General features: G+C 54.0%; 1 protein-coding gene across 1 annotated transcript in view; it reads right to left on the reverse strand.

Annotated features, from left to right (window-relative positions):
* Neurl1b (neuralized E3 ubiquitin protein ligase 1B) overlaps positions 1-17,705 on the reverse strand; it is a 28,790-nt gene extending 11,085 nt beyond the window's left edge. The window contains exons 1-2 of the mRNA XM_005086999.4: positions 17,546-17,705; positions 944-1,489 (exon numbers count right to left, since the gene is read on the reverse strand). Coding sequence (XP_005087056.1) covers positions 944-1,489; positions 17,546-17,576 — 577 coding nt within the window. The 5' untranslated portion in view covers positions 17,577-17,705. The remainder of the gene's footprint in view (positions 1-943; positions 1,490-17,545) is intronic.
* Positions 17,706-27,458: the final 9,753 nt, after the last annotated feature.

Raw genomic sequence — 27,458 nt, forward strand, 5'->3', positions numbered from 1 at the left:
CTCATATATATATATATATATAGCCTAGCTGGCATGGACCTCATTCCATAGACCAGGCTGACCTCAAACTCATAAGGACCCACCTGCTTTTGCCTCCCAAGTGTTGGAATTAAAGGCATGCACCACCCTACTCCTGGCCAAACTCTACACCAGTTTTCTTTAAAGTAACACACACACACATATGTTCTTAGGCCGTCCTTGTACACATATGATGTTAGGCAGTCCTTGTAGCCATATGACTAGGTTGACATAGGAATATTTGGGTCAGGTGATGGTGTGTGTGTGTGTGTGTGTGTGTGTGCATCTTTCCTCCATGCTCAGCAGTAGGGTGGGCCATACACATTTATATACACATAAACATACGTGTATATATGACACACTGTCTCAAGATGATGGGAGAAAACGTTTACATTGTAGGCATCCAGTCAGAATTTCAGCACTATGGGGGCCTCCCCAATGCACCTTGAGCTCCTCTGCAGTTAGCCTGGCTCTGGCTGCTGCACCTGACTGCCCACTAGATGAATAGGAGCCAGCAGAGGAAATGCATGCCGGGACTGGGGGGTGGTCCATGGACAAATGAACAAAGGCGTGAAAAGGGGGTGAATGGGTGAGTGAGCAGTGGTCTAAGAGTGACAAACTGGCTAGCCAAGGCGTGGACTGTGGGCCCCGCCCACATGGGTTCTCTCCCAATTCTGTAACAAAAGGACCCTGGGCCCCGCCCACATGGGTTCTCCCCCAATTCTGTAACAAAAGTAACTCTCTGTGCCTCAGTTTCCTCCTCCGGAAGTTGAACATCATTGCTTTTGTGAGAGTCAAGACACATGGAAGACACATGGGGATACACTGGGCAGCCGGGTGCCCGCAGGTGAGCCGAGCCCGCACCCCACCCGGGGCGGGGGGACTGTGAACGCTGTGGATGCACAGGCTGTGCCAACCGACCTACCCAGCAGCTGCACCTCATCAGTGATGCCATAGACGTCAATGAGTGCCCAGAGTGGGCCTCCCACGGCCACGCCACAGTGGAACAGCACCGGCTCACCATCGTTGACACTGTAGAAGACGCGGCCATGGCGATCGGCCCAGTAGGCCAGCACCGTGTCCCGCAGAGCCAGGTTCTCAGGCAGCGCCTTGGCCCAGTATCCAGGCCTTGTGACCAGGTCCGGGCAGGCGTACTTGGGGATGTCCTGTGCGCTCATGAGCGACGGGTCATGCGCAGTGAAGCCAAAGCGCAGGGCACCGCTCCAGCCAGGACGCACGGCCACCAAGCGCAGGCGCACCTGCTCATACAGGCGGATGGGCCTCTGTGTGAAGGTGACTCCGTTGCAGAAACTGTTGCGCCGTGTAGCCCTGCGCGAGTGGCCGTCCAACCGCACGTTCTTGCCCTTGGCCTGCGCGTGGAAGCGTGGTGCCTCGCCCAGGACCGCTCGCCTCTCAGGACCAGGGCCATAGCAAGGCCGGGTGGACAGGAGGCGTGCAGGAGGGCTGGAGTCTGTGGGCAGAGAGAAAGCCCGTCAGCGCTAGGTGCTCCTGTGGTCAAGGATTTTATTAACCATAAATTCCACTTTAGACTGGGCATGGACATCTTTTAGAAAGTTCCTGCCTAGACCTAAGGAGTTCCTGTACCCCTGTAGGGATCCATGGCAAGTCACTGCACACGCTTCACAGATGAGCAAGCCAAGGTTTAACGCTGGGTGGGCACTGAAGAGAGTTCCCTCTGCACACCCAGCTTATCATCGCCTGGCTTGGGGTCAGGTGACCTTTGCATCCCCAGAAAACCACCTCCAAGCCAAGAAGCTGCCTCCAGGACTATATCTGAGCTGCAGAGTGCCAGGGTTCTTTGAGGAACAGGAGTGGGAGTGCGGTGGGGAGGAGCCGGCGTGTTGACTGCTTTCCTTAAAAATTGTGTTCACAGGTCGGACACTAGTGGCACACGCCTTTAATCCCAGCACTCGGGAGGCAGAGGCAGGAGGATCTCTGTGAGTTCGAGACCAGCCTGGTCTACAGAGTTAGTTCCAGGACAGGCTCCAAAACAATACTGAGAAACCCTGCCTCGAAAAAACAAAAACAAACAAACAAATCTGTCCTCACAGAGAGGTAGGGATATGGGGCGCACACATTCTTCTGGAGTCCCTAAAGCAGCCTTCAGTCCCAGGCTCCCGGCAACAGTGACAACCCTGTCAGTCTCTCCACCTGATTTTCTTGTCTGCGCAAGGGCGCAGTAAACTCCCATCACTGATGGGAGGCCGTGTGGGTCAAATACGGCCAGATGGCTAGTGTCTGTAACTGACCACAACCTCACAGCCCCAGAGCTGTTCCAGTCAGGACTCCGGCTTCCTCCCTTCTCTGATAGTCAGGTGGTTAGCTTTTCTAGATTGTACGTTCTGAGTATTCATTTCTAAGGAGATTTGTTCTGAGGGCCTTTTAGGAGAACATAGCCATTGGTCATAACCCAGGTGGCCCAGAATGGAGTGGGAGTAGTCTTCCCCTCCTTCCTCTTTCCACTCCAAGGGAGGTGGCAGGTGGGTGATCACCACAGGGAGGAGTCCTGCATTTACTACAGCAGCCGAGGCCATTTTCAGAGCAGGCCACCGCAGTGCATTCTGAGGAGAATGACAGGCCACTGTGGGGACACTCCTCCCACGCTCAGCCCAGCGTGCCCTGTGCTGTGGTCCTCTCGGGGATGGCGGTGGAGGGTTTGGTTAACCCTGAGGCGGACGGGTGGCAGAGCAAAGGAAAAGAACCATCGGGGCCCCTCTCAAGGCTGAGGAGGGAAGCAGGCCTCTTCAGACAGAAGGCACCCACCTGCCAAAGGTGATGCCATGTCAAGGAGCAAGACAGAGTTAAAAAAGCAAAGCAAAACAAACAACCCTTCAGGGTCTGCTGTCAACTAATTGCTTAGCAAGCATACAGCAAGGATCCTACTATGCACCAGTGGGGATATAACTGTCCCCTCTGATAAGTCTGACTGCACTGGCGGGAATACACTGCAGAGAACAGCGAGTGAGAGCCCGCCCTGGGATTTGCACGAGAGCCTCTCGGATGGGTGACTGGGGCAGAGAACACCAAAGGCAGTGAAGGAATGGGGAGCTTAGGGAGGAGAACTCCAGGCAGTTCAGAGCTGAGAGACTACCCTGGAGACCGGGCAGGATGGGCTGCTGGGAGAGCCACAGCTGGGACAGGCCTGCAGAAACACAAGCTCAGATGGGAGAGAGGCCAGCAGGTGGCGAGAAGGGGCCAGAGTCTGAGTATGTCTTGAAGGCAGAGGAGATACGAAGGTCCTAAGAAATTTTCCACACAGAAATAAAAACACTCCCTATATTTGCTTTGAACATTTAAATAATACGTAGAACCTGCTCTTCAAAGGTGTTTTGGTCCTATGGTGTATGTTTGAAGGAGAGCAGAGAGGAGAGAAAGGGTGTGGTTGTGGCAGGTGTGGACCCAGGGGCAGGGCTTCCATCACACCTTACACGCCCATCAGAAGCCTGGTCAAATCAGGTCCTCCATAAAGGCAAGCTGCTGTCTGCTAGATGTTAGTTACCTTCAGGGATTAGCTTCTCCAACAACCTTTTTCAGAAATGGGCCGATGGAGGGTCAGGGCAGACAGAACCCCCTTTTGGACTCCACACAAGTGTCAGGGCCACTACAGCCTCAGGTTGGTAAGGCACACATTCCACGTCTGGGCTGCAGCAAGACTCCATGCTTTTCCACACACCCTACAGTCAGTCACAGGTACCTGCTGTTCTGCCTGCCCACAATGCTCCCTCCTCCCCAGTCCAGCTACTGGGGTGACTGCACTCAAACCCAGAAGCTGGGGTGCAATCCTGGTGGTTACAGACCTTTCGGCTTGGGATAGGCTTTTACTAACAGACAGGGCAGTCACCACACACCCAGCAAACCCCAGGGGTTGCTTAGTCTGTAGTACTTGCCCTGCATTCTCCCTTCCATTCTCACAGTAAAGCAACAGGGGCCTGGGCAGAAGGGCTGCAGGAAGGGCTCCTAAGAGGCTCTGGAGTGACACAAGAGAGCAGCAGGCCAAGCGCCCCATCCAGTGCTCACTCAGTCTTTTCTCTACCCGCTCATACTCTCTGCAGACCCCTCAGAGTGACTGGCATCTCTCTACTGTCACCGTGGAGCCACTCCGACAAGGAGCATACGAAGGCCAGCACATGCCCCAGCACCAGGAGCTGTGGGCGGCAGTGATGTCCACAGAGATGGCTCTTGGAAAGGCAGAAGGCAGTGCTGTGGGCAGAGCAGGGAATTGGTTGCTGTGGAGAAAGCAGAGGACAGCAGTAGTGGCAGCTCAGGGTGCCAAGGTTGGGCAGCCACTGTGTGAAGGGTTGGTTCATGTGCTGTCCATGTCCTGGGACTCAGCTGGATAGTCCTGAATGCCAGTCCAGGAGCCTCAGACCACATGGCATGACCCAAGGTGAGAAGGGGCTATGCACAGGCTTCCAGCAGACCAGCCTTCGGCCAGCCAGTACTGCCTGCAGGGCAGGGGGGCTTTGGAGAGGCAGCTCTCTTTGGAATCAATGCAATAAGAAGAACTACCGATTAGAGACATATAGGAGTTTAGAAGATGAAATCCAAGCAAGCAGGTGCCCAATGTGAGCCATGAGCAGGGGTAGCACACACATGCAGCCTTGGGCAGGCCAATGAACATGGGCTACAGCTTCCTCCAGTGCCTAAAGACCAAGGTCCCTTGCATCTGCTGAATTCTCCAGGAAGCATTAATAGGACCACAGATCAAAGCCTTCAGAGTACTCAAGTGTACTGTGACCTTGGGTGACTATTTCTCTCCTGCTCTGCTCTGGGCACAGTCTTACCTATCCATTGCATCTTCTCATCAAACAGTCCGGGAGCCTCAGCAGGTGTTTCTAGAGCCCAGTCTGATGATGTGGGCAGGTAGGTAGGCAGGGAGATGGGGAGATTCAGCCTCTGCAACTTTAGGATAAGTTCCCTGCAGATACCACTGGGCTTTCAGATAGCACTCACCCAATGGCCCTAGGCTGACATATTTGTTTAATCTTGATTACACAACCCAACTTCCCTCAGAGAATGAGGGATAAGCACTCTGCTTCCCCCTTACACACACTGAGGCCAGAGACTTGATGAGAGGCAAAGAAAACCAGAGTGGTGGTGGGTAGGATGGACGTGTTCTCCACACAGAGTGAAGACACTTAAAAAGCAAGGGCAACGGGTGTCCTGATGTGCCTCCAGCACCTGCTTTGCTGGGCCCAGGGACACAGGGGACCGGAGTTATCAGGAGAGCCAAGGCTCTGGGCATGTCAATAGGAAACTGAATTCAGTCACTTCAGCAGAGGCAATCAATGGCAGAAAATTGAAGGGAGAGATCAATCCTGCCAGGCCCAAACCCAATGCACTGTTCATCTCTGTGCTGGTCCTGCTGCAAGTCACAGTCCCCCACTCTGCATCCCCCACGATGGAGGTGTCTCAGCAACTGCAGCTGGCTTTTAAGGTGAATCCTCACCTTACTGTCCCCATTTCTGGTAGACAAGCTGGCTCCAGGCAGCCATCACCCTCAGTGCACACAGCTTAGCACTGAGGCCTGAGCCTGTTTGCAGACCCCTTCTCTGCAGCAGCCAGAGGACTTGGTCACTCACCACCTTTGCTAAAACTGTTGGCATGCACCCCATCCTGCCCCGGGCCCAGCCTTTCTGGCACTTCACCATGGAACATCCATCCCATCATAGCTGCTGAGCTGCAGCTGTGAACACAGCTCTCAGCTGCTGCCACCAGGACCAGATTCAGACAAGGGCATTTGGCTAGGATGAGGCTCCCAAATCACACCAGGGATAAACACTTTCCTCCCACACACAGCCAAGGACCCTGGTTAGTGAGGTCCGTCTAGAAACTTAAGAGCCAGTCAGAGAGGGGGATTTCTGGGAGGTGCAACAGTGCAGACCTTCGAAGTCACCCTTGTTGTTGACAGCAGGGACAGTCTCTGCCCGACAACCTCGCAGCCAGTAGCTCTGGCCCCATCCAGGGGTGTGGTATGGGTCTTTCTAGAGTTCAGCTGGAGCAACAATGTCTGACACTAAGCCATGCAGATTCAAAGCTGGGGTGGGCAGATTGGGCATCTGCACTGCCCAGTCCTGGGCAAGCCTCTGAATGCTCCTTGGGTGGCTGGCAGGGGTGATGAGAACATACACAGATGCCTTCCAAAGTTCTGGCACTTAGCAGAAAGGTAGAAAATGGCCACGCCCTCTATCAAAGTGCAATCAGTGGGCAAGTCCCTCACCTCAAACTAGGTCTCAATATGGAAGGGGCTCCAGACAGCACCGGCCTGTAGTCATACAGATCCAGCGCAAACCAGGCAGCGTTGTATGCTTGCTGTGTGACCGTAAACTCTGTGCTTAACAACTCTGAGCCTCAAGCAGACCTGGAAGACTAGTGGAAGTCATGTCTACCTTCTAAGGTTGTCCCGAGGATGGCACAGGCTCATGTGATGTGCCGTGTACACAGCACACAGTGGGTAGCTATAAAAATGTTGGTCCTTTCTTTAAGAAGTGTACCAGGGACATAGTCTCTCCCAGAGGACCCATGGCTTTGTCCAGGAAATTCTACCCAAGACCCTTAGGGTTACTTCCCCTCTTGTCCACAGACAGAGGTCTATTCTTAAGCAGCCATCCCGTGACAGGCACAGGTGTGCTGTCAATTAGCCCCAATCCTCATGCCATTGAGCCTTGGGCCTACACTGAGGGACCAGCACCCACTGCCAGGCATGTTGGGAGTTTTCCCAGTGCTGGTAGTGACAGCATTCTGGCTCCAGCCAGGAGCAGGGCTCACCCACCTTTAGCAAGAGCATGCCCTCTGCTGGGGACCCCTGCTGAGCTCCTAAGATGTGCTGGTCACAGGTCTTCACACTAGGACTTAAACTGTAAACACCCCGAGTCTGTTTTCACTGCGGGCCATTTCCAGGGAAGAGAAGGTGAGGCCATAAGGCCAGACTCAGGGGCCTGCTCTGTCAGAGCAGCTGGTTGGAGCGCTTGGGTAAGGGTACGGTGGAGTCACAGGCCTTTCTGGGAGCCATGAAGAGTGCACAGCCATCTCTCCCCAGAAACATACCCATACTCCATGCACAGAATCTGACATTCAATTTCCGAGGCTTCCTGAGCCCTTGGATCATCAGTCCTTAGATTGTAGACCTTGAGTGAGAAACATCTGGTTCAAGAAATAACTTGCTCAAGTTCAAAATGCAAACCAGCTCTGCAGGCAGACCAAAACAACACCGGGTGTGCACACATGTAGGTGTGTGCAGGGCACGCTTCAGAGATAAGAAAAACGAGGCTTCCCGCCATACCAAAGGGGCAAGGACTTGGATGTCCCTGGCAGCAGAGGGAACCTTTCCATTGGTAGGTTTGAAGTGGCTTGAAAAAGACAAACCCGCCCTGGCTACCCTGCCAAACACAGCAACAGGCGCACAAGGGACTTTGTTCTTGGCCTCAGAGGCCTGGCTGGCCAGCACCCTGGGTGGAAGAGGGCCAGCCCGCGCTGGATCCCGCCACCAGCTGCCTCCCCTTTGCTCTGCAAACAACTGTCAGCAGTCAACAGCTGTGGGGGTCTCTCCAGGCTGCTGGGGGGAAAGTCTTGTCTGTTCTCTGGGGACTTCTGAGTGTAGCAGCCCCTGGGCTGCACTGGCACGGATGGGAGCCCAGGCAGTGTCATCTCACCGCCCTCCAACTGCAAGGCCCTTGGGACAAAAGGACCCAGGAAACTCCAGCCTCTCAGGCACCAGCTTCAGGGTTAGGGCCCCAGTGCTGTGAGGGCCAGAGGGAATGTCCCTCATTCCTTCCCCGGTATGTCACTTCCTCCTCCATCCGACAGCTCTGCCGCATCTGCTCTGTGCCAGCGCCCGTGTGGGTTGTGGGGTGCATGTCCCAATGAGTCACATACGGGACTCCCCTGCCGCCTCTTTCCCCCGAGGAGGTAGACTTAGAGCTGAAAGCAGCAGGAAGGACACACGGACAAGCTGCACAAGTTGGAAAGGGTGACCCCGCAGACAGAAGGGGCAGAGGTGCAGTACAGGATAGGGAAATGTGTTCAGGCAGGGGGCAGCACCAGGAAAGTCTAGAGGGGAGAACAAGCAGACTGCCCTGGGAACCTTGAGTATGGGGTAGAAAGGAGCAGGAGGATGCAGAGGGAGCCAAGGGATGCAACACGAAAGGTCTTCAAGCCCGGGCAAAGGAGATCTCCGGGACGCTTGGGGACTGCTGAAGTTTGAAGCTGGACAACGACCCCAGTGGATCCAGCTCTCTGAAGAATGAGGATCAAACTGTGAGCCTGCCTGTCAAAGCCGCCCAGTAGGACGGGCATGAGAAAGGCAGCCAAGATTTTGAACACCGTGTCTAACTGCCGCACGCTCCTGCCTGGTCCAGTCCCCAGCCCCCAAGTGGCACTTCTCCAGGCAGCCCTGGCGGCGTGCACTGATAAACTGGCTAGAGCTGCCCGGGCCTGTGTTTCTCTCCCTTTGCCTTGCAGACAGCCACTCTCCCAGCCTGGGTGGTGCCCAGAGCAGAGGCACTGTAAGCCTCTGTGCCAGGTGAGCACCTGCAGATCCTTCTAAGAGCCGGGTGTTTGTGGGAACACACTCACTCATCGCCTTGCAGGGCAGAAAAGGGACGGAGAGGAATAGGCCCTACATCAAGGCTGCCTCTCTCCCCAGAACCCCCCCCCCCGGAACGGCACGGTCACCCCAGGTCTCCCGAACATCCCAACCTGCGAGAACGTTGCAGACGTAAGCAAGGCCATTGTGGAGCTTGGCACAGAAAGGGATTCTGCCTGGGTCAGGCAGGGTGGCAGTGGAAGTCATCAATCAGCTGGTTCAGAGCCTCAAAAAAGGTCACGGTTTGGCGGAACTTGAGATGAACAAAGGCAAAGTTTCTAAAAAGGGAAAGCGGTGACCATGGGGGAGGGGCGTCCCAAGGACCTGAAACCCTGAGGTGGGAAAAGAACTCAAGGGGAGCCTGCTGGAAGGCAGATCCTGGGAGCCAAGGCCCGCCATCTGCCCTGAGACAGAGGCAGCTGCTAGGGGCCCCACCCCTGAAGAAGAGGGGCTTGGAGAGGCAGAGGACCTGCCTAAGGCCCAGCAGGCTGAGGTGACTGACAGGGAGGTTCTGAGCAGCCAGGAAAGCTGGGTGCAGACCACGACTGTGGGCCGGAGTGTGCTTGGTTTTGTACCCCAGGCTGGCTCTTCCAGAGTCTCACAGGCCCCGGAGAACAGCCTGTTACCCTAAGAAGCAAAGGTGGCTGCTGGGCCTGTGAAAGCCTCCTTCCTACTGGGTCCTGGCTCCTTGTGGCCACTCTATAGCTCAAAGTCCATTTTTGGAGATGGAGAGGGGCTGGCCACAGCCAGGGCACAGGTAAACCACACCTCAGTGAAAGCCCAAGCTTGTTTCCATGGAACAGGATGTGAGATTTCAGATGTGACAGAGCAACTTGGTATTAATCCCTCAGCTCGACAATCTTAGGAGTGTGGATTCTTTGCCTCCAAGAATGAAGGACACTCGTGGAGTCCTACTGTGTGCAGGGCCCTGACTTCCGTCTGACATTCATTTGCAAACCCTGAGAAGGAGAGCAGTGCCATCATTATTCTCACCCTAGAGATACCAAGGGAATGGGGGTGCAGAGTGGGCAACTGTCTTGTCCAGGGACACACAAACAGAGGTTTGAACTCAGTGCCTCTAAGACCAGCGTTCCTTCAAACACCTCTCTTGGCGTTCCAGCCGAAGTCCAGTTGTGATTGCTCTGAGACCCTGGGCCAGCCTCCAGGCCTCAGGGGCCCAATCTGACAAATGGGAGATGGGGCAAGGTGATGCAGAGCTCCCTGGCTCCGAGAACAAAGTCCCCCGATGTCCAGGATGGAGTCCTACGCTATAACCCAGACACATGGAAATTCCAGCCTGCCATCTCCTGCCCTTGAACACCAAGAACCTTGAGGGAAAGGAAGCTCTCCTGAGGCCCAAGAAGCTGCTGCCTCCAGTGGAAAGTTACTGAGCCCAACTGTGGAGGCATGAGGTGGAACGTGAGCCTACCCATCTCATAAATCCATCATCCTGGAGGTCCAAGGGGGATGAAAACACATGCCCAAGGGCTATAACTGTGGTATAAACTGGGCGGTGTTGAGGGTGTAAACAAAATGCCCTGGGCACTCTGCCAGCCCACAGCCAGATGCCCCAGCCCTCCACTTCCCCAAATGGCTTACTCATTAAAAAGCTTTCCCCACCAGTGGGAGGTAAGGCCTGAGGTAAGGCCAGTGGAGTCCCTGTAAGAAAAAGGAATGAGGAAGGGCTAGGAAGCTTGGCAGCTGTCCTGGGTGGAGTTTCCAGGACATGCTCACAAGCACCAGAATCACTGAGCTAACTACACAGAGACTGGCTCGATTAGCTAAGACAGATAGCTACCTATCACCTCAGTGTCCAGATCTGTGAAATGGGCCTAAGCCCTGCAGACTATTAGGGGACAGAGGTGCAAGGCTGGGAGGGCCACAGAAGGCATCTCTGACTCACCGGGGAATTTCTTCCCAAGACTGGAGTGGACTGGCCTCCCAGGGTCCATGTGATGCATGACAATGCCAAGTCACTCTGGTGACAAGCACGCGCCTGTCACCTTTGCCCATGCGGCCCTGCCCGTCGTGTCTGAAAACAGCTCACAGGTCTTGGAGGCCCCAAGCTGCCAGTGGAGACACTTCCAATAGGATGGCACAGCTTCCTCCCAGCTGTACTTCCTACAAAGCCACAGGGCAGTGGCTGTCCCATGCATGGCTTTGGCAAAGGCTGCCCACCAGACCTGGGGGACTCTCAGGCGGGACACCATGGTGAACCCACAGGCCACTTGGAGCATGCCCAACCCACCGCTGCTGCAGGTGGGATTCAGGACAAATCACCAAAGAACACAGAGCTGCTCAGGGTTAACCTGCAGGGGGCACCCTCCTCTACCCAGCAGTCCCTGGAAGAGCATTCCTGCACCCCAAATGGCAGAAACTGTGTCCCTCATGGTACCTGTTTCTCACCAGTTACGTGGGGCTAACAGCAGAGGCTATTAGGGTCTGGGCTGAGGGTTAAACAAGTGTACTGGCTTGGAATAGGTTTGGCACACACAGGTTTCAGCAGTTCTTTCTCCCTCCCTCCCCCCCCCCCTCTCTCTCTGTGTCTCCTTCGAGAGCACCACCGGATCCAGGCTCAGCATGGAGCAGCTTGCTGGCTTGGTGGATTCACAGCTCTAAGGAGCCAGGTAAACACTGTACTGATCCAGAATTTGGAACACCTGAACAGAAGTATCATCACCTCAAAATGCCAGGAGGGGTTTGAAGCTTGGACGGTCATGTTACCTGGCTGGCTGATGGACAGGCAGGTCACAGAGCCAGTTAGATTATCAAGGCCCCTGGCCTGTGTGTCAGTGATGGCCAGCATGGGGACAGGCTGCTCTTGCCTGGCAGCCAGCTTTGCTCACTGAGTTCAGGTTGAGAAAATGTGGGCCCGTGGTGTCTGCCATCTCCTGGGTGTTCCAGTCCACTGGGCAAGAACATGCACCTTCAAAGTGACCGGTGCAGAGCCACGCCCACCTTTGTAGATGCAGAGCCAGGGAGCTGGGAGGGGATATTTTTATCATAGGCAACTGGCATAGGAATGTCATCTTCGGATGACAGAGAAGGCGTGCCCCAGGATGTTTAGGATGAGGACAAGGGGCAGCCACTTGAAGGGAGACAAAGGTTCCCGAGGGCAGGCCTGGGGTTGAGTTGGTCACCTGACCCAGGGCAGGTTTCATTACTGTTTCAAGTCTGCTTCCTCATCTTGCCCTTACCCTCTGCTTCAAACACTACCGCTGCCAGCCTCTGCGCTTGTATTTTAAACTCTCAGAGCACAGCACAAGGTACAGGGTTGCCTCTTTCCACCGTGGAGGAGTAAACAGCCTGGCCCTGACTCTGATGGGGAAGCTAACAAGCAGATTGCACCCCATCTGCAAAACCCTCCTACCACCCCAGCCCTTCCTGTCACCCCATTAATTCTGGCCCCCAGAACTCTGCACTCTGCTCCCATCTTCTCCCCAGACCTGGGGTCTTTGACCATGAGGCACTCTGCCGTCCCCAGCCACCACTCCCACTTTCCCGACAGTCTCCTCTTCTTTCAACAGACTGCCCCTCCTCCGGGGAATGCTCCCTGCATCTTCCTCAGGTATCCTCTGTCATAGTCACTTGCTATGTCTTTGCTGGTGTCTACCACTAAAACCCAACTCCTTAAAAAAACAGGCTGTGGTCCTTATTGTAGTCGAGTGTACCAACTGCCCAGTGTCAGCTTTCTCTCTCAAAAGTAGGTGTTGTGGAAAGGGCTGAGAACCCGAGACCAATGTGCTTGAAGGGAGTCCTCCAATCCTCGCCTAGGTGAGGCTGAGGGTCACTCAGCCAGCTGCCAGCCAGCGCTTATGGCCCCAGGAGCAGGACTGGGAACATCTTTCCCCAGTGACAGCCATAATCATGATGCTCCTTCCCGTTTACTGCTCCCAGCACACTACCCAGTTCACCCTTCCAGCCTGGGAGTTACCCCGTGTGTTCCAGCTGCTGCTGAGGATCCGGGGTGCAGTGTGGCTCTGCCCTCACCTCTCCTGCAGCCAAGTGGCCTCTGTCAACACAGGCTGTGACCATCAGAGAGGTACATTTTGACCTGTCACATGAACAGGTGGTGGGGCACCCTAGCATTTAGGAAGCAGAGGCAGGAGGACTGCCGAGTTCAAGGATAATCTGGACCACACAGAGTGAGTCACTGACTCTAAAGAGTCCCCCAGGACTGTAGAGATGGTTCTGTGGTTAAGTCTGTACTACTCCTGCAGAGGATCAGTGTTTGGTTCCTAGGACCCACAATAGGTGGCTTATTATATCCATTTCAGTTCAGCTCCTAGGGCTCTCAATGTTCTTCTGGTCTCTGCAGGTACTGCACACATGAGGTACACACACATGACGCGCGCGCGCACACACACACACACACACACACACACACAACCAAATCTTTAGGACTGGAGAAACTACTTAACATTTAAGAGCACTTGCTGCTCTCCTAGAGGGCCTGAGCTTAGTTCCCAGCGTTCACACCAGATGGTTTACAACCACAATAATTCCAGTTCCAGGGAACCTGACAATTGTGGCCTCCGAGGACACCTGCACTCATGTGCCCAATCCCACACGCATGCAAATGCATAATTAAAATAATAAGATATATTTAAAATAATCCTTTTGTAACAAGTACATGCCAGTACCTTTTCTATGCTGTATCCTTAAAGAGCGTTTAGCAGCTGGTGCTAACCCACAAAGGACAGGCACTCTGGAGGCCCAGCTTGGTTAGGGGATAGGGTGGCACTAGGCTGGTTCTACATTATGGGACATGTGGACCTTCTGACTGTGGCATTCAAGACTGTATCTCATGCCTGGCACATGACAGGTGTTGGTGGCTACTGAGTAACCAAACCATAAAGCCACATAAGCAGGTGCTCAGCAGGACTTCCCTTCAGAGTAACCCCCAGGAAGCCTTCCTGATTTCGGGGAGGGGCAGAGTGGAACCAGAGAGGATAAAACAGAAGAGGCCCGCCTGCTCTGCCCATAGACCATTTCTCCACCACCATCCCATCCCAGAAGAGATGCCCTGCATCTTCCTCCTCTACTCACTGTGGGCATAGCCCGGCCCACAGCACCCTTACAGGACCTCATCCAGGGGTCTTGCCCAGCCCTCCTGAGCATTAGTTGGCTGCATGTAGGTAGGTCTCAGGGAAGTTGAAGGAGCTACTGTGGCTCTGAGAGGCTCAGCTTAGCTACACAACAAAAGACATTCTAATGACTTGGGTGGTGGTGGTGGTAAACATGGCCAAGAGGACAAAGGAAACTCAACTCAGCTCCAAACTTCAGATGAGAGAAGGCAGAGGGTGCGAAGAGAAAAGCATTGTCCCTTGTTGGCTGGCTACTGCATGCTGACCAAGACTGCTACCTTCCCAGAGGCTGATAAAGTCATGGTTCAGGGACACCAGTGACTGCTCGCTCAGGGAACATCATCTCCGTGACCAGACAGGTTTGCTTTGTCTAGGAGGGTCTCGTTTGGCTGCACCTGGTCCAGGATGGTATTGTCTAGGAAGAAGGAGGGAGGGGCTCTGTGGGAAGGATCATCTAAGGCAGGTATGAGTACACCCCTTCTAGACTTAGCATCTGCAAGCTATGTGGTGGGTTAGGAAGCCTAAGTCTGTCTGTCTGTCTGTCTGTCTCTCTCTCTCTCTCCTGTAGTGGTGCCTCTGCCCTTGACCTTTCTGAGCCTTCATTTGTTGCCTGTGAAATCAAAGATGTCCCTCTGAACACTGGCAGCAGAGGTCTGGTCCAGCCTGCCCATGGTGGCCCATATAGACTCAGCCTACCTCCACAGCTAAAACTCCCACACAACTGATCAGTGAACAGACTCTGAAAGCTGTTGGCTTGGCCAAGCACTGGCCAACTTAATGACTAAACCAATCCCATAGTTTGAATTCAGCATCTCATCCAACCAGTGCTGGGTGAACCCTAGAGGTGCACAGGGAAGGGTCTAGAATGTGCTGGCTAGGAGAAAAGGGGAGAACTCTTCCTCATACCTACCCCATCCTGGAATGCTGCCCTTCCCCATTTCTACCTGTGATATGTTTATTTTCCCTTGGGAAGGCCAGTGAAGTGAAGAGCACTGCATGGCATTAGGAACCTGAGGGATCTCAGTCAGCTAAGTCCCAGCTTGGTTAGAGCCTGCGTGAGCTGGACTTATCCAGTATCCCTGTGTCCTCTAAACTGGAAGGCTTATACTGCAGCTGGAAAGGGAGGCTGGAGCACACAGTAGGAGCTTAGCAGATGCAAGGTCTCCTGCTGACCGTGCTCACTCCTGGGTCAAGGGTATCCATCGGAATATGTTGGTGCAGTTTGAGAGAGCTGCTGCGTGGGTTCCCGCCACCAAAGGGAACTTCTCTTTGACATTTCCTTATTGTGCCCTGTAGCAAGCCATGTGCAAGGTGGAATACCCAACAAACGTTATCTAAACCACGGGGGCACTTAATAAGTGTTATCTAGGCCTGGGTTGAATAACTGAGGACTTTGGAGCTAAATAAACCTGGGTTTCAATTCTGGCCCTGCCAACTAAAGGAGTTCTGTAGGCAAGGATATGTCATTTGACCTCTCTGAGCCTCGATATTCCATCAATTAAATGGGAGTAATGACCCTGCTGTGCAGGGTTGCTGGGAGAATTAACCCCATTCATTCACTCATTAATCAACCTAGCCCCTACTCCAGGAACTCAACATATACTGGTGATCAGACATACACATGTGTCACACAGTGACATTTGTGTGCTCAGGAGAACTACAAAGCAAAAAAGGGGTGAGTGGGAGGAATGACAATGTCTAGACCCAGTCTAGAGCAGGGGCCCGAGGGAAGGGAAGGGGGAAGTCACATGGGGGTCAAAGTGAGACTGCCAGGCAGCCCGCTGGGAGCGTAGCAGCCTTAAGAAACGTGCTGGTGTGTGATCGCAGCCACACATGTAGGGAGCCTGGCACGGAATCCAGGTGCTCAGCAAATGCCAGCTCTCTATTTCCAGTCCTGCGGGATGAGCCCCACACACATGTCCCTTCCCTGAGAAGGAAACACAAGTGTCCTCGGGGCAAGCCCGAGCCAAGCGTTCCTTCGGCCAGAGATGCGGCCTCCATTTGTGCTCCTCCACCCGGTGCTGAGCCTGCGCCAGGCACCAGGCTCCGAGATGGGCAAGGCAGGGAAGGGAACGAGATGACCAAGGCACGGGCCCTGACCTCATGGAACCCCATACAGAGTCACAAGAAGAAGCAGTGACATTGCAGCAACGTCGTGTGAACAAGCCAGGCCACAGGGCCGAGCGTAACCGCAGAAGGGCTCCCGCCAACGGTGACCACGGAGCTTGGTGGTGAGACATTGAGTGGACAGGGAAGAACATTCCAGGTGTGAGGGGCTGAGTGTAGAGGTTCCAGAAGCCAGTGGCAGGTAGACTGGAGAAAATACACAGCCCTTTCACATTTTTCGGCACCTGCCATCTGATGAGCCTCCTCCTCCCGCACTTGGTCCCTCAGACACTAGGGGGCTCCCACACTTACATACAGCATGGGATGGCCTTCCTTGACCCTGAGCCCCCAGCCTAGAGTGCCCCGCCCACAGCACCAGGCCCCAGAGGAATGGACACAGCGCGAGTCTCAAGCAATGCGTGGCCACCTGATGAGACTTGCCTGTCCCTTCCCTTACGCCAAGTGTGACCCACAGGTGGCAGAATGGCTTTTTAAAAACTAACTAGACTGGTACAGACGTTCTGGATTAAGAAACTGGGTATGGAGCAGTGGAGCGGCGTCTCACCCATGGGCTTCTGTGACTGCCATCGCTGATGACACCTCAGGTCCCTCGGGATGGTGGTTGGGTCTCCCCCATCCTAGCAATCGCCATGTACACAAGAAGCAGTTGTCACTCTAGTACAGACCCACGTTCTAATGCCACCTCTGCGGCTGACCAGCTTGTGACTCCACCTGGCTGACAGTAGGAGCCATTGAGTAAAAGCTGCCCAGGGGTTTATTAGTAGAAGGAGCTGTCTCCTTCCTCAGAACCCCGTGGACCTCAGGCTGGCCCTTCACAGACAATCCCTTCCAGAGGAGACAACTGTGGGGATGTCAACCGGGCTGCACTAAATCTGACCTACAGCCAACTTTCTCTCTGAGCTACCCCTCACCAAACACACACTCAGCCTTTGCCCAAAAGTGCTGCGAATGCCCAGCTTCATGCCCAAACACTTCTGAAGACTTGGGGCAGTAGGGGGGGCGGGGCAGATGGACTGACAGGGCCCATGCAGTCTCCCACCACTGCCTGGTATCAGGTCATTTCTCTTGTTCTGAGCTTCAACTTCTTGTGTAAAATCGGGGTGCCCTTCCTTACGAGGACATTTCTTTGCAGACAGGCAGTGGCACAGAGCCTCGGCGAGCTGACCTGTTCCACCATCATTAGGTATTTTCAGCGTGGTGTGGTGTCCCCCGGCCTCCTCACGCCCGCCCCACGCCCCTCGCCCACAGCCTTCTCTGGTCTGGGAAATTCTAGGGCGCTTTTAACTAGGGGGCGATGCGCTCCGCAGCAGAGGCTCAGAACCCCCAGCTGAGCGGACACCGGAGCTGGGCGCAGCCCGGCGCGCGTGGGAACGCAGCCAAGAAGTAGCACGTGTGGTGGGGGCGCCTGCCGGCTGCGCTCGGGGACCCGGGACACCCGTGCCCCGCAGCCCCCCTGGAGGCTCCGGCCGGGGGAAGCCCCGATGGCCCGCGGCTCGCTCCTCAGCCACCTCGGGCTGGAACAAAGGCGAGGGGCGCACGGCCAAGGCCAGGAGAACCAGGCGGGGGTCTGCACGGCCCGGCAGGGGTGCGGCTATGGGGATCAGGCTCAGACAGCCAGACTCCCGTGTGTACCCGGGGCTCCACGGCTGGGGCTGCCCGGGGAGGACCGAGCGCTCCGCGCCACCTCGGGGCGCGGCTCCGCGCGTACCTGGCAGGGTTCGGTGCACCGTGTTGCCCATCGCTGCTCCGAGAGTCCCGGCGCGGGGCTAGCTGGGCGGGCCGGGGGCCGCGGTAGGGCTGAGGGGCATTGCCGCTGTACCGGCGACCGGCGGGCGGCAGATGGGCGGCGCGGGCGGCGGCGAGAGGAGGCGGAGCCACCGGCCCGGGCGCGCCCGCCCCGCCCCCGCGCCCGCCGCTAACCGTGCCGGGGCGGGGCCGCTGCCACCGCCGCGTCTTTTGAAAGTTTGCACCGGCAAGGCGTGGGAGAGGCGGGGCTGGCCTCCCGTCCTTGCGGTTCCCGCGCGGGTTGCGCGGGTTCTTTGCCATTCGGGAGGGGTCACTGGGTGCCAAGGCCTCTTCCAGGCGCTGGGCCACTCTAGGCGGTGCCCTGACACCAGGGGTGATGGTCACACAGTCAGGTCGCGCAGGACAGTGTCAAGGACTCCGTGGCAGTTCAGCCAGCGTGAGCTGGGAAGCCTAGGAACTTCCCCATTCTCTAGGCCAGAAACCTAGAAGGGGAGACTTCGGTAGTATGCTGGGCGGGGTGGGGGCGGCGGAGGTGGGCGTGGGGGGCGTGGACCTCAGTCATTAGTTTATTATCCTTCCTTAATTAAAATACTGGCTACACCCTATGCACCAGGCCCGGTGCTGAGTCCCCAGTTACAGTCTCCAGGAAGGGACAGTAGTCAGGACAGAGGCAGGAAAGATTAGCAATCAAGATTATGCAGTGATCAAAGCCAGCAACAACATTGATGGTGTCAGGTAGCATTGGTTGTGGGTTTGGGGGAGACTGGGGTTGTGTGTGAGGTGGGTAGTGTGTGTGTGTGTGTGTGTGTGTGTGTGTGGGATAAGCATTCCTCCTGGATTAACCCACCCCATAGGTCTTAGAATCTTTTGCCCTTGGCTACTCTCCTATACTGAAGTCAGCGAACCTGTGCCTCCCTTGATCAGATTCACGGGCTGGAACCCCAAGGTGGGGGAGGTGTGATGACTGTGAGGACACCCTGTCCCTAACCTTTGCTTTCAGACTCTAGTTCCCATACTCTGCATTCCTGTATAAAGCAGGGTTACTGTGCCACGTCACAGACAGTGTTAAGAGGCTCAATGAGTAGAATAGACACCCAAACCTATCTCCCAGGTGCTGAGGGCCAGCTCCTTCTGAAGCTATATGAATTAAATGGGGTGCTCCAAGGAGAGCCTCTGCCTTTAGCTTCTCAGGTGTCCTCAAACCCTCCACCTTCAGGAAGCTGTGTCCAAGCCTGCTCTGCATTGTGCTATTTATGTGTTCACCCCAAACTCTGATGGGGGAAAGGTCCGTTAGCTGGGTGGCCTTCACTCTGTGAGCCTGGGGTACTTATAGAGGTCACCATTACTATAAAAGGAATTGAGGAATTTCACTCAGATAAAACGACTGTGGCAGCAGGGTAGGAGGCTGCTGTCCACTGGCCTTTTAAAGGCCACTTTCAGAGCCTCCAGCAAGTGGTTGAGTTGTGGTCACAGATGGTTATCTGCAGTCACCAAGCCCCCTACTGTCCTGGTGTAGTACAGGAGGTGCCCACATAGGATTTGACAACCTCTCCATCCCTGTGAAGATGTACTTTGGAAAATGCTGCCCCCTTCGTGATGACATAGCAACAAACCACACAGAAAAGACCTGGGATCAAAGAATTTCTCGGAGATCCAGAGTTCCAAATTAGTATGTTAAAAAACATGAACTTAAAATATGGATGTCTAAGTAACACACTAACCCTATAAGTAGACATCCGACTGCCTCTCTTCTCTCCTATTCAGCTTTACATGCATGGGCTCTTGGGGAGAATGGAGGTGGCCCTCTATCTAGAGTCTAGACAGATTGTAGACTGTCTTATATTGGGGTATAAACTGTAATTGCTCATTCACTGAGGTCCCTCTGCATCTTGTCCAGTCTTTCAACTACACCCTCACAGCACGTACTGCCTTCCTGTCCTTTCCACTGCCAGGGAGGCACATTCATCCCTCGCTTCCCACACAGGGCTGGCCCCACTCACTGCACATTGAATAAGATATCCGCAGAGAGGCCTGGCTCTGCTGGGAGAAGACAGGAAAGAAGGAAGGGAAGCAAACGAGAAAGAAGAGAGGAAGGAAAACATTGCAAAGGAATGAGCTTCTGTGTGACAGTAGTCCCGCCTGCTCATCTAGAGTGACAGGTGTGGGCAAAATAAGCAAACACAATAAGCAATGCATTAAAACACAAATTAGTCTTATAACCAAGGGTGTGGCCACTCTAGTACAGGCTGATTTGCTCATTCTAGAATTTGCTTTGGCTCTGGAGCCCACCTCTGAAAAATAAACAAAAACAAAAAACACTAAGATATTGCATGAGGGTGGGACTTGGTCAGGTAGGCAGACTTCTGTGGCAGGAGGTGAGAAACAGGGAGGAGCTTTGCTGTGAGGGCTTCCATGGGTTTCCAGAATTCAATGAGTAGCGGGAGTGCACTGTGGTAGGCCATTCTAGAGTCCCAGACTAGAAAAGCCACACATCCATGCTGATCTCCTATGGCCCTGCTTCTGTAGTCCCTGCCAATATAGCTCCTCAGCAGAGCCAGCTGAGAGTTAGGAGTTAGGATGAGTTAGGAGACCTGGGGCAGAAACATGAAAGGGCAAGGAGGATGGGGGGGGGGTGCTGCTCATGCGCTATGCCTGGGGCTCTGTGACCATAGCATCCTGAGACCCTCTCCTGCCTCTCCAGACAGATGGATCATGCCACACCAAAGAAAACAGCTTGCACATACAGAGCCTCTGAAAGTGGAGAGTCTTGCCTCAGGCATTCAGCTGCTAAGAGAGTAGGGATTGCTGCCCAGGTCAGAACGGCTTTAAACGGCGTGCCTCAAAAGTGAGAAAAGACAGCACTACTGGGGGCCAGGGCACTGGAGCTTACAGGAATGAGTGGCAGGTCAGAAGCATCCCCACTGGACCCGGGAGACAGCACAGTGGAATAACATCAGGCTTTGGCACAGGCTCCGATTCAGCTACTCTTGAACACACAGCCACCTGCCCCACCCAGCACAGAGACGGCTGCCCTCACATGGGCTGTAGGCTCTGGGTGAGCATCGCCGTGGTTTACTATACAAAGTCTGGAGCTCCTAGAGCAGTGGGCAGTGGAAGGTGTGGCCCTGGCTCTGTGCCTGCGTGGCCAGCTCTGACAGGCCCAGCCCTGGCAGCAGTAGGAACACCTGCAAACACTCACCTGAGCTGGGGGTGCCCACCACAGACACATCCACCAGCCCAGGAAGCCAGAATCCAGGCTGCAGTTGGGCTACAAAACTGTTTTACACTTGCCACAGGAAGGTTGCAGGAGGCTTGTGAGTTCCTGTTCGGCATAGGCTCCAGAGCAAAGTTCTCATCCCCTAACACCAGGACAGAGAGCTTGCCTGACGTGCACAGGGCCCTGGATCTGGTCCTCTGCACTGAAAGAAAGTCTCAATTTGCAAACCTCAGGGTCATAACACCTCATTTTATCAATTGCTATTAACAAAGTGCCAGCAGCTGGGTAGCACCCTCTGAGTCCTCACTACCACCTGCCAAGGTGACCATGAACCTCTTGGGAAAGAAAACAACCTCAGAGATGAGGTGTGGTAGCTGTGCGGCTCACTCAGTCGGGAGAAGGTAGAACTCAGGTTCTCATTTCTCTATAGAGGAGGCAGGTTCAGAGTGATGAAACCATCTGAATTTCTCTAGCTCCAGGATTTACTCCTGCTGCACTGCCCTCAATGAGCAAATCACTTCTACACGGCACAGAACCCAGAAACCACATACCTGGCAGCCATGGTAAAAAAGGGGAAGAAGCCTGTGCTATGGTTTTCCCTGTTTGCTTATGGATGCACGTTTGATCCTGAAGATAACTGAAGCAGGAACTCACCTAAGGGCCACAAGAAGATCGTTCTTTTCCAAAGACGATGTCTACAATGTTCAGATGGATGTAGACATCAAGGTGGGAATTTACCTAAAAACCGATGGGGGTAGCTCTGCCACAGCCGGGGTCGTGGGTGCCCAGACTTGATGTTTCCATGACACCAGGTCAGAGGGAGGTGTTTTGACTCACTCTGTGGGCACAGGGCAGAAGGCTGAGGCCGGGTTGGCTGGTGTCAGTCCATGATCCTAGCTTTCATCGGCTGTGTAAGTACTGGGGTAGTCACAACATGAAAGTGGCCCACACTGAGTGAGTACCAGGCCTTCCAAGGCCCTTTACGTGCACTAAGATTGCAATCGTGTAAGCACGTAGTTCCATCAAGGTGTCTCTTTCTCTAGATGGGGAAAATTAAAAACCAGCACTTGTGGGTAGTGTTTGTGGTCATACAGGAAGAGATTCGGAACATCTGAGCTCTAGTTGTTTATCCTCCAGGCACCTCTTGCGATGAAGTAAGAAAAGGAGCTAAGGGTTGAGAGGACTTGCATCTGAGGCCCTCTTATTTGTCCCTTCCTTTAACCCTCACCTCCTACATCAAGGCAGGGATATTATTTCTGCTGTTAGGAGGCTCAGAGATGGCGAGGAGCTTATCTAAGGTCACTCAGCCAGCTGTGGCACAAAGAGGCCTAGAAGCCCATCCAGTGTGACCCGGAGCCCTTGTTTCCTTTTTCTTGGCCCCACAAGTGGCTGAGAGTTTGCAGAGGGGCCAGCCTGTCCTACCTGGAGCAGCCACAGTCGGGACGAGTTCCTGGGGTTGTAGAAAACTTGGTCCAGAGATAAGGACTTTTGAAGAAAAACTAGAACAAAGGAGTGTGTGTCACTCAAGAGCCCAGCTTCAAGCAGCATTACCCTTACTGACTGGTAGACCCTGGGTGGGTCACAAGCGCTGTCTGCCTTGCTTCTGAGTTCGTGCAGTGGAGATGGCCAGGGCACACATGCCTCTGAGCACTGGAGGTGGGTCATTAGCAAGCCACAGGAGCCACTGCTTGAGAAGCAGTCGGTGTGCGTACTCAGGATGCTAGCCACCCCCGCGCCCGTCACTCTGTGCCTGCTTGCTGCAGCATCCTCTGCCAAGAGGTCCAGAATGGGCTGGGTAGTGGGGGCGCACACCTTTAATTCCAGCACTCGGGAGGCAGAGGCAGGCGGATCTCTGTGAGTTCAAGACCAGCCTGGTCTACAAGAGCTAGTTCCAGGACAGCCTCCAAAGCCACAGAGAAACCCTGTCTCAAAAAAACAAACAAAAAGATTGAACAAAATGAAGAGGTCCAGAATGGTCAAGTAAGATGGTCTGAGTCCTCATTCTGCCCTCTTCTGGCTGGGCAATTAGCCAGGCCATTTCAGGGCTCTAGGGAGGAAGGCATTGGCTTTCACTGCATTCCTGTGCTGCAGCAAGATCTCCGACTTCACCTAACAGTGGTTCACTGGAGAACTACTCTGGCTACCAACATGCTAAGAGGAATCCAAACAGGCAAAAATAAACGAAGGGGCACATACTATTCATGGCTTGATTGGCTCCGTATTTTGAAGAAGTCAGTTCCAAGTTGATTGACAGATCCAATATATACAACCCTAACAAAGTTCTGGTGTGTGTGTAATACATTCTAATTTTCACAAAACTATAGAGACTGAAGGATGAAACAGCTTTTTACAGTGAAGAATAGGAAGAATGAAATGGGAGAAGTTCCTTTAGTGGGTACCTTTTGGTTTTGTGCTATTTTAATTTTCTTTTAATTAACATACAAGGTAACAGGTTTCATTACGGAATCTCTATGCCTACTTTACTTTGGTTGAGTCTCCCCGGCCTCCTCCTTCTCCTGCTTCTCCTCCGTCTCCCCATTCTCCCCCTTTCCCCCTCCATCTCCCCAGCCCTTTCCAGCTTTCCTGAATATTAATGCCAATTATAAAACTAACTAAAGCAGTGTGGCATTGTGTATGGATAAATGACCAGACCTGTTGGGTGGAAGACAGAAGCCAGACACAAATAGACATGATGTGGTTTATACCAAGCACAGGGTAAAGACAGTCTTTAATGACTCTTGTTGGTCCAGTTGGCTGTCCGTATAGGAACAGACTCCTGCCCCACGCCATCACAACAATGGTCGCGGAAGGATCTAGATTAAAGGAGAAGAATGACACAGAAGAATGCCTTCAGAGATGGAGTGCAGGTCAGTTCCTGCTTGCTTGGCATGCACAGAATTTCAACCCTCTTCCTCATAACCTCAGCAAGGTGGGACATACCCGCAATCCCAGCGCCAACGCTTGAGAGGAGGAGGCAAGAGGGTCAGAAGTTCAAGGTCATCCTTGACTACACATGGAGTTTGAGGTCAGCCTGGACTACATGAGATCCTACCCCTAGAAAAAACAAACAAACAAACAAAAGCAGACACAAAAAGAATATCTTCATATCAGGCATGGCACACACCTGTAAAACCACATTCAGGAAGCAGAAGCAGGAGTCAACTACACAGGGAGTTAAAAGCAACAGCAGTAAAACCAAACCAAAAGATCCCCATCCTTTAAAGAAACATGTAGCTGGATGTGGTGACTCAGGTCTCTAACCAAGCACTAGGGAGGCTGAAGCAGAAGGATTGCCCCAAGTTTAAGGCCGGCCGAGGCTACATGAGCCTTGTCTCAAAATATCCAATCCTGAAAGTCTTCTTGTTGATATGACATTCAAAACAAAACCAGAAAACTGACCAAGAGCTGTGGTGATGGTTCAGTGTGTGAGCTGACTGCCATCCAAGCCTGAGGAACTGAGTTTGGATTTCCAGAGCCCATGTGAGACGGTGGGCATGGCAGCAGGTGCTTGTAACCTCAGCATCTATTGTAGCTGAGCCTGCCTCGATGTTACACTGACCGTGTACACCATCAAGCTCTGTTTCAAGTCATGCTGGCAGAACAGACGGCGTGGAGTGAGGAGGAGAGTGACATTGCGTGGCGGCCACCTGGGGAGCTTGTGGGAGCTGGAAAGTTTGTTGCCTCTTAGAGAAATCTCAGAACCACCCATTGTACTCTCCCCTGAACTATGCTGTCTGTGCTGAATTCTACAGGGAAAATATTCTGAGAGCAAAGACTCCTGGCAGTCAATCCAGACATCTGCCAGAGAGGTTCAAGGTGGCCTTACGGAGTCAGAGCTGGGGCTGAGGAGAGCTGCCCCAAGCTGCACGGTCCTCTTGGCTGGCACCTTCTGGGCCAGGGTGGAAGGTGGGTCACCTTGGATGCTTCAGAGGACCAAGCCCTGAGCTCATCGGCGTGCGTGTGAAGCCCACATCCAGCAAGCAGGTTGGGAGATGATTCACATTTATACTGAAGGGCTCATTCACATCCTGCTACAACTGTGTGTGCCGGGGTGGTTTCCTCAAGTCTCGGGGCCTGTGGGGCCCCTCCTGGCAAAGGTGGCAGCCATGCTTATTGCAGAGATGGACAGCTGGGCAGGTATGCCAGGGCTGTGGGGCCACCTTGGGAGTGGAAGCAGAGTCACCTTGAGGCCCTAGAGTCAGTGGGAGGAGCCCTTTGGGGAAGAGGTGGATTTTACAGAAAGCAAAGAAGGAGGTGTCCCAGGTCTCCCACTGTGTGAAGCTACCACCTTGAAAAGGCCAGGCAAAGCACCCTTCCCCCCGACAGCAGCTGCCTCGAGAGACCCATGCTGGTCTACTTCTCTGACTGACACAGTCTCCCAGTCTCTCCTCATCAAGTCAGGGAGAGGAGAGGGAGGTGGAAGGCTAGCCCATCGCTTGGCCAGAGAAAATACACTAACAGGGAAACTTTGTACAGCAGGAGGGGGACACTCTGTCCCTTATATTGCCAATACAAAGAGGAGTAGGTACACACACACACACACACACACACACACACACACTGTGTGTGTTCTAAAGAAAAGAGCCAGAGTTTGACAGACAACTGAGGGGTGTGTCTCAGCACTGCTGTGCCACCATGGACAGATTCCCTACCTCTCTGAACCTCATTCTGCATCTGCTAATGAAGCTAGGAATCATGTCCAACCCAGGACCCCATTGATGGAGGAAAGAGCACACTGGCCACTACCTCCTCCCAGGAGGGGAGCTGAAGTTCCTAAGGGTGAAAGAAAAAATGGATGCAGGTGATGTAACACCAGGTCAGTGAGTTGCGCGAGGGAACCGTATCAACACGGCACGCAGGTGGACAACCCCGGGGCATGCAGAGAAGAGCTGGGCTCTGGGAGGAAAGACAGAGGATACTGAGCAAAGGTGACCTGGCTGAGGGGCTCACAGGGGCTGCCTGGGTGGTGGTGGAGTGTCTGAGAGCCACAGGGACATCTCATTTTTGTTTGTACTACTGTGCCTGGCTCACACAGGTATCCAAAGAAAAGAACGATTCAAAAGGGCACAGAAATCATCTCAAGGCCACACAGGGGCCCCAGGACCAGGCTTAGAGATTTCAGCTGGTCCTTCCGACCTTCAAGACCTGGGCTCTAAGGCGTCCCAGCTAAAGCAGGCTGCTTGGTTTGTCTTCCCACAAGGAGCCACGGCACAGGACACTCCTCATATTTCCTGTGCAAAGACAAAACCCACCCTGAACTGGACCTCGGAGAAGCTCCGGGTCACTCTGGGTCACTCTCTGGTCCATCTCAGGGACAAAGTCCCACCCCCACCCCCGAGTCTGGTCTCCTTGCAATGAGATTCTAGTAGAGATCCTAGATCAGGCCTGCAAATGGCCGGAGAACAGTTGCTGGATGTTAGTGAGAGAGGAGTGGGTGTGAGGACTCACGGAATGGTGGAGGCGCACATAGGCAGACAGGAGCTTGCCTGGAAGTGGGAGGGTCAGGGGAAAGCCAAAAAGAGCAAGGCTCTGCAGATCTTTCTTTAAAGACAGTGTGTATCGGTTGTAGGCACCACAACACAGGGCATCTTTGTGGTAAGCTTAGGTCCCACTCGGCCCCCATCACTGTTTCTTGTGTCCACTCTTGACAGCTGTGCTTGCAGCCTCTCGAGGGTCCCAAAGGTGCTGCAGTCTAGGTTGCACAGGAAGACAGAATAGGGGTCAAGCTGGGGATTTGATGCCATAGACCTGGGCCTGCCTCTCTGAGGCACCTGGAATGGGCACACACCAAGCCTGTGACTCAGGGAGTATAGAGGGGCTCTTAAGCGAAGCTCTGAGGTCTCTGATGGTCCCCACCCCAGGCTTTGCAGGAGCTGGCTTGGCCCCTCTGCTGAGCTGCTGGAGGAGAAGGGAAGACATGGTATTTTGGGACTCATCTCATGGAGCAGGCTGAGGTTCCCCCTATTTTTAGCAATCAAGCTGCAGGTACCTGCTTCTCCCCCACTGGGAGAAAAACCTCCAACAAACATCCGTTCACACTAGCCCAATAAATTCCTTAAATAAAGCAGCTACATTTTGGCATTCCCCCTGCCCCCTCCCCGCACTAGAAACACACGCGCCCTGGGTTTTTAATATCATGCACGTGGCTTGCATAATTTTAACCTGAGTGCATGGTTGCTGTCTTGTTCCATGAGTCACTGTTTGGGGTGTCAGGATATGGGGGCGAGATGGGAGGGCTCAGTGAATGTGCAGGCTGTGTGCAGTCCTGGTGGTCTGCCTCAGGGATAGATTCTCCTGATCTTCAGACAGGGAAGGCAGTTATAGCAAGGTCTGGAGGCCACTGCAATCCATTTTCTGGATCCTCAGCCCATAGCCAGACCCCCTCTCCACAGCTTCTGCTGGGCCCTTACTCGGTGGGTAGAACCTGCCTTCCCACTTGCCCATCAGATTCCACCTGGCCTGGCTCCTGGCGATTCCCATAACCTCCACCACCATGGCTGTGCTCGGCAGGCGCACTGAGCCTCCTGTAGCTTCAGGGTGCCTGCACCTGTTGTCCCCCTACCCTAGAATGCCCCTCCCTCAATCTCAGGGCTTCACCTCATGTCATCTCTGAAAGCCACAGCCCTGACCATCCTGACCGTCTTGATTAGGTGGATGC

Source organism: Mesocricetus auratus, unplaced genomic scaffold (genome assembly GCF_017639785.1).
Source record: "Mesocricetus auratus isolate SY011 unplaced genomic scaffold, BCM_Maur_2.0 Super-Scaffold_100007, whole genome shotgun sequence".
In the NCBI taxonomy this organism is placed as follows: Eukaryota; Metazoa; Chordata; class Mammalia; order Rodentia; family Cricetidae; genus Mesocricetus; species Mesocricetus auratus.